General features: G+C 36.9%; 1 protein-coding gene across 1 annotated transcript; it reads left to right on the forward strand.

Annotated features, from left to right (window-relative positions):
• Positions 1-623: 623 nt before the first annotated feature.
• On the forward strand, positions 624-7429 carry LOC132144125 (adhesion G protein-coupled receptor E3-like). The gene is made up of 6 exons (XM_059554884.1): positions 624-961; positions 1039-1271; positions 1352-1418; positions 4384-4475; positions 4558-4720; positions 7056-7429. Exons 1-6 carry the CDS (start codon positions 722-724, stop codon positions 7134-7136), a joined length of 876 nt encoding a protein of 291 aa, XP_059410867.1. The 5' UTR covers positions 624-721; the 3' UTR covers positions 7137-7429.
• The last annotated feature ends 365 nt before the right edge of the window (positions 7430-7794 follow it).

The raw sequence follows: 7794 nt of genomic DNA on the forward strand, positions 1-7794 counted from the left end.
ATTCATACACTGATTCTTGTTATCTGTGTGTGCCTAAAATAAACACTCTTTAATTAAAAAAAAAAAAATCAGAATCACTTGTAAGAGATGGCTACAAAATGATTAGAAAATGCAGAAGCTTTCATTGTGGAATCAAAGCTGTTACAATAAATAATGGAGAAGTATTTAGAGAAAACACTGTAAATGAGTTCAGCAAATCAGGACAAAACAACAATTAAATTAAAACATAATCATCACCTCCCAATGACTTTTGCTCTTTACTTGCAAAACAAAATTTAAAAGTAAAAAGCCACAAGCCAAGATCCCAACTGAAGCAAACACTGACCACTATAATGGTGACACACAAATTGTGATTTTCTCGTTTGGCGAATCTGCTTGTTAACATCAGGTATCTTCAATTATGCTCAATCATAACTCAATTAACTTCTTAATTATCTCATTAACTTCAACTCTGCTTCAGTGTTACTTTTAACACTGCTTCAGAGTTTATATGAGTCCACAGACTCCACACTCAGAGTGTTAAATTAACACTGGAGATTTTGCTGTGCACTTTTATAATATATTGTGTTCATTATTTTGCAGGAATTTGATCCCAGTGGTTCTCTGTCCTGTGTGTACTGGAATATCAATTAAGTGGATTGTAGATGGTTGTTCTGTTCTAGAGACCAACAGCAGCTACACTGTGTGTTCATGTGTTCATCTGTCGACATTCGCTCTCATCATGCAAACTATCTGCCCACCAGAGGTGCAAAAAAGCGACCCATTGCTGGAGCTGTTGAATTTGGTGTGTGTGATCGTGGGACTGGTGTTCTTCACTTTAGCCCTGTTGACCTTTGCCCTTTGTCAGTGGAGCCCTGGAGTGAATAATGTGGCTCGAATCAACATCTGCATCAGTCTTCTACTGGCTCACCTTCTGTTCCTGCTCACACAGCAGTTCCTGAGTCTCATACAGCATCAGCAGGTGAGAATGGTGAATGAGCCCTACAGCTCAACACAGCCTCACTGAGAATCATCATAACCCTCTCTCATGATCTCCAGGTGCTGTGTACCGTGATCTCAGGCCTTCTGCACTTCCTTTTTCTCTCAGGCTTTGTGTGGATGTTCATTGAAGCTGTGCTGCTCTTCATCTGTGTGAAGAACCTATCACAGATCAGCTCCATTAATAGAAAGGTTCTTAGCAGTGGATTCCTGTGTGTGCTTGGATATGTGGTTGCTCTGGCTGTGGTGGCCGTGTCTGTTGTGGTGGATCCTAATGGCTATGGAAGTGAAAAGTGAGTTTAAATTGAGTGACTCATTAATCATCATCTTCACCCATGTTTGCTGATTATTTTATGTATTTCCCCCCAAATAGGTGCTGGATGAAAATAGATAAAGGCTTCATTTCAAGATTTCTGGGACCCGTTTGCATGATACTAATGGTAAAAGCATTTCTCATGAGTTTGTATTAGATAGAAAACAATAAAATCATATATGTGTATGTGTGTAGAGAGCATTCAGAAAGTATTTAGACCCTCTTCACTTTTTTTCAATTTTGCTATGCTGCAGCCTGATTCTACATTTGTTTAAATTCATTTTTTTTTCTCATTAACTGTGCACTCCGTACCTCATAATGAAAACAGAATTTTAGAAATGTCTGTACATTTCTTAAAAAGAAAAAACTGAAATGTCACATTTACATAAGTATTCATACCCTGTACTTAGTTGAAGCACCTTTGCCACCAATTACAGCCTTGCGTCTTCTTGGGTATGACACAACCAGCTTCACACACCTGGACTGGGGGATTTTCTGCCATTTCTTTTTTGCAAATGCTCTCTCAAGCTTGGTCAGCTTGGATGGGGACCTTTATGGACAGCCATTTTCAGGTCTCTCCAGAGATGTTCGATAGGGTTCGAGTCGGGGCTATGGCTGGGCCAATCCAGGACATTCACAGAGTTCCTAAGCCTCTCCTGTGTTGCCATTGGCTGTGTGCTTAAGGTCATTGTCATGTTGGAAGGTGAGGCTTCAGCCCAGTCTGTGGTCCTGAGCATTGTGGAACAGGTTCAATGAGGATATCTCTGTACTTTGCTTCATTCAGCTTTCCCTCAACCCTGACCAGTCTCCCAGTCCCTACCACTGAAAAACACCCCCACAGTATGAGGCTGTTAACAGCATGCTTTACTTTTGGGATGGTACTCTGCAGGTGATAAGCAAATGAGTCCTGAGTGTGTAAGTACTTCTTCTTCATCTTTCGGTTGGTGTCATTGTCATTGACGCGAGTGGTTGTTTCCAGACATGATGCTTAGAATTGAGGTTCATCAGACCAGATTATCTTCTCAGAGTCTGAGGGTCCTTTAGATGTTGTTTTTTGCAAAGTCCAAGTTTGTTTTCATATCTCTTCAGTGAGTAGAGGATTGAGTTTGGCCACTGCCATAAAGCCCAGATCGGTGAAGTGTTGCAGTAATGCTTGTTCTTCTGTAAGTTTCTCTCATCTATATATGATCATGGAGCTCAACTATAGTGACCATCCGATTTTTGGTCACTAGTTTAGACTATGCCTTCTCCATGAGTTGTTCAGTTTGGCTGGGCATCCAGCTTTCGGAAGAGTCCTGGTTATCCCAAACTTCTTCCATTTGACAATTATGGAAGCCACTATGCTCTTGGGAACCTTCAATTCAATTCAATTCAATTCAAGTTTATTTGTATTGCACTTTTTTTATGATTCAAATCATTGCAAAGCAACTTCACAGAAAATTATGTTTCTACAATATTTAGTAGTAGCTTATAAGTGGTGATTAGTTTATGTGCAAATGACAGGAATTTTCAGAAAAAGTTATACAAGACATAGTCAACCAGACAATGAACACTATTAACAGCAGTTAAAATGTTATTGCATAGTAAGTAGCAATATTTGTCAGTTCTGTTTGTTGCTTCAGGGTTAGCATCATCTGAGGTCCTCTGAGGGTCAGCATCATCTCTTCTCAGGTGTTCTGGATCCAGACTGGAGCTTGTGTAAATCTGTGGCAAAACAGAGAAACAAATAGAGACATCATTAGCGTAGCTGCTGTTCCAACAAAGTAAAATTAATTATTTTAACCCAAGCTAAAAATAAGAATGCGCGTTTGATCAGATACAACTGCAGTCACAAATTATGAGATGCATTATTCAAATACTTGCCGAAAGAGATGTGTTTTTAATCTAGATTTATACAGAGAGAGTGTGTCTGAACCCCGAACATTATCAGGAAGGCTATTCCAGAGTTTGGGAGCCAAATGTGAAAAAGCTCTACCTCCTTTCGTGGACTTTGCTATCCTAGGGCCTACCAAAAGTCCAGCGTTTTGAGACCTTAGGGAGCATGATGGATTGTAACGTGGTATAAGGCTAGTTAGGTACGCAGGAGCTAAACCATTAAGGGCCTTATAGGTAAGTAATGGTTTAGCTCCTGCGTACCTAACTAGCCTTATACCACGTTACAATTCATCATGCTCCCTAAGGTCTCAAAACGCTGGACTTTTGGTAGCTGATACAGAACTTAATAGGTAGCCAGTGCAGAGACTGTAAAATTGGGGTAATAGAATCATATTTTCTTGACCTGGTAAGGACTCTAGCTGCTGCATTTAAGGACTACCTGTAGCTTGTTTATTGAAGATGCTGGACAACCACGAAGAAGTGCATTACAAGAGTCCAGTCTAGAGGTCATGAATGCATGAAATAGCTTTTTTTTTTTGCATCAGAAACAGGTAACAGGTTTCGTAGCTTGGCAATGTTTCTGAATCATCAGTGCTACAGAAATTATTTTGTAACCTTCCCCAGATCTATGACTGGATACGATCCTGTCTCTGAGCTCTGCAGGCAGTTCCTTTGACCTCATGGCTTGATTCTCGCTCTGATATGCATTGTCAGCTGTGAGTCCTTTTTTAATAGATAGGTGTGTGCCTTTCCAAATCATGTACAATCAATTTCAATTACCACAGGTTGACTCCAATCAAGGTGTAGAAACATCTAAAAAGTTATCAAGAGAAATGGGAGGCACCTGAGCTAAATTTCAAGTGTTGTTGCAAAGGGTTTGAACACTTATGTAAATGTGATATTTAATTTTTTTCTTACAAACATTCCTAAAATTATGTTTTAACTTTGCCATTATGCTGTACAGAGTGTAGATTAATTAGAAAACAAATGAATTTAAACAGTTGTAATATTAGGCTGCAACATAGTAACATTTAAAAATGTAATTTCTGAATGTACTGTGTGTGTGTGTGTGTGTGTGTGTGTGTGTGTGTGTGTATACATATACATATATATATATATATATATATATATATATATATATATGTATGTGTGTGTGTGTGTCCAATAGCACTTGTGCTATACATATTTTTATTTTTATATATTTTTTTGCTCTGCAGTCAAACATGATTCTCTTCATCAAAATCATCATCAGTTTAAACTCAACTCTCAAAAATCGCAATGCTGAAGTCTCACAGATGAAACAAACCAAGTAACAAACATTTATGATTTAATAACTCTATAAAAATAACATATAGACAATGAAGACATTAACTTTCTCTGTGTCTTTGCAGGATTTTGGTGTTTAAAACACTGGGTCAGTTTGTGGTTCTTGGTTGCTCCTGGATTCTGGGTTTCTTCACTAATTGCAGTAAGGTGTTGGAGATCCTCTTCGTAATCTTGAACTCCCAGCAGGGAACCTTCATCTTCCTGATCTACTGTGTCCTCAATAATAAGGTTAGAAATGTTTACATCCTACTGTACTTAATAATAATAAACCATTTCATTTGTACCTCAGACAGTATATGAAAGAAAAGTAAAGCAGCAGTATTTACTTCTCAAAATTCAAATCTAGTCATTAAAAAAACCTTTCTGTTTACCTGTTTAATGTAAAAAAAAAAAATAAATGCAATGCTCCGGTTGCTAATGTAACCAAAGTTACCTGAGATAACAGGAACAAGCATTGCATGAAACATCCTTTGGGAGAAACTCTGTTTCCTTTGAAATCTAAAAAACCTGATTTGTTAAAGTTCATGTAGCTGCACATAAAAATGGCATTTCTGCCCAGTAAAATGGTTGGGGCGAACTGCTTATATAAAGCTGGCACTGTGTGTCATTTCAGAATCTTTCAACTGATGACCAACTGCGTTGACTTGCTTGCACCTTCATAGCATGTACACAATTTTCCCGTTCTCATTCATATTATCTCAGGGAACCAAGGTTACATTGTAACTAAAGCATTCCCTTTCAAAATGTTCTCTCACATTGTGTGAACAACATTTTGGGGAACAATTTCCAATAGCACTGTGCTTAAGAATGGGTGAATGAGATGGTGCTCCATGAGCCAAGCTCCGGGGAGCCTGATATGAGAGTCCTAAAGGAAGCATGAGCACAACAGGCCTGGAATCAGTCAGACCCTCTACAAAAATATCCTTGATCACTAGCAGGGACACAGGATGACTAGGTGGACAAAATCCCTGCCTGAAGGGCAGGGACCTCTGGGTTATAAAAGGTAGGTAGACAGTAAAGATCCAAGAGATGATCATGCTGAAGGAAAACAATTCTGATGAAATGGCATTCAGTACTGACTTGCATATGCAGTTGGTCCTACAGCAAAATCCCCAGTGTTAATTTAACACTCTGAGTGTGGACACATATAAACACTGAAGCAGTGTTAAAAGTAACACTGAAGCAGAGTGGAAGTTAATGAGATAATTAAGAAGTTAATTGAGTCATGATTGACCTTTATTGAAGACACCTGATGTTAACAAGCAGAATCACCAACCGAGAAAATCACAAATTGTGTGTCACCATTATAGTGGTCAGTGTTTGTTTTAGTTGGGATCTTGACCCTGCAGTTATTAACTTTAGATTTTGTGTGTCTGTGGTAACTGAGTTATAACATAAAGACAGACCAGAACCAAGGCAATCTTGTGGATTTGATTGTGGTTTGGACTAATTGTCAATGAGTGACCAGAATGCCAGAGTTCAGTTTTTTTTACTGTGTACAAAAATTAGGTGGATAAAAAATTGATCCAGCATTTTTTGCCATAATATGACATGTTTTTAAAAGTTAGTTCTACATAAAGAAAGAGTTCTTTAGTTTAGACACACAGACATCAAGAATCAGCGTGAGCATCACAACAATGGTGACCATCAATAAAGCATGTTGTAGCCAATAAAAACTCATCCATGACTCCCATCATCCATTGCGGCATGAATAAATTATGAGCTGAACTGTCTTTTTAACTTTTTATTCTAACTATATTCTATTTTTGCTGTTTTTATGTGAATTTTTAGTATCTAGTTTTGTGATGTTCAAAGTAGATTTGTTTATCTGAATATGCTGTTTGTCACCATTGTTGAGATTCATATGCTGATTCTTGTTATTTGTGTGTGCTTAAGATTTAAACTCTTTAATAAAAAAAAAAAATCAGAATCAAAGAGATGCCTACAAAATGTATAGAAAACACAGACTCTTTCATTGTGGAATAATAGCTGTTACAATCGATAATGATCGATAAGAAGACAAGAGACTGTAAATAAATTCAGTGATTAAGGTCAAGCAACAATTACATTAAAACATAACTATCACCTCCCGATGATTTTTGCTCTTGGCTTGACACGCAAACTTGAAAATTAAAAAGTTACAAGCCAAGATCCCAACTAAAGCAAACACTGACCACTATAATGGTGACACACAAATTGTGATTTTCTCGGTTGGTGATTCTGCTTGTTAACATCAGGTGTCTTCAATAATGGTCAATCATAACTCAATTAACTTCTTAATTATCTCATTAACTTCAACTCTGCTTCAGTGTTACTTTTAACACTGCTTCAGTGTTTATATGTTTCCACACTCAGAGTTTTAAATTAACACTGGGGATTTTGCTGTGTACCCATTTTGAAAGAATCAAATTCTATTTGTTCATGCAGCTACATGAACCATTAACAAATCAGGCATCAGTATTGTGAGTAAACAGAGTTCCCAAAATGCTTTTCAAAAGGGAACTTCATTTTTGTTCATGAGTTTTATAAGTCACTCAGCTCCTCTCATCCCATTCTTGTCCAGGTCAGGCAGCAGTACAGGAAGTTCTTCAGATATCTTTGCAGTTTCAAACAACAGGACTACAGCATAATGTTCAAGAAGTAAAAAAGTACTGCTGTTAATGTATGTTTCTATTAAAATACAAAGCATAATTAATGTTTTTGAATGGTAGTCTCACCTCTTTTTTGTTAATGTTATATTAAATAAATATATTATTAGTGTACTTATAGTAGAGCTGACTACTAAATGGCAAAAAAAGAGGGCAACCTTTTCACCTTGAAAAATCTTACTAAATACATTTTGTTTTCTTAAAATAAAAGCTTTGTTTACTTTATATAAACCTAATATTAATTATTGAATAAATGCTTTAAAAAATGCCCATGCTCATATGACTTTAAATACAGGATCATCGTTAAAGGAAAGTTTAGATTAGATAGTTTTAAAGCATTTTTGGTATATTGAAAGGGACTTTGAAAATATGTTTTCCAGCTGAACAGTGTATATTAATTAAACATGCTGTACTTGTACCGCAGCCATGTTTTCATGAAAAAATAAATATGGCACTACCTTGACTAAGGTTTATTTCATATTACTTTGTATTATGTTAATTATCTTGTATTCATTATAATTTATTTCAGATATCTTGGTCTTTATAACCGTAACATGGTAGTCAACCAAAGCTGGTAATGTATTGCTGTGGTGCTGTGAATGAGCAGGTCTGCAGTTTAGAATATAATCTTTGGGCAGAAAAAATAAAATAAAC

Source organism: Carassius carassius, chromosome 7, assembly GCF_963082965.1.
Source record: "Carassius carassius chromosome 7, fCarCar2.1, whole genome shotgun sequence".
NCBI lineage: Eukaryota > Metazoa > Chordata > Actinopteri > Cypriniformes > Cyprinidae > Carassius > Carassius carassius.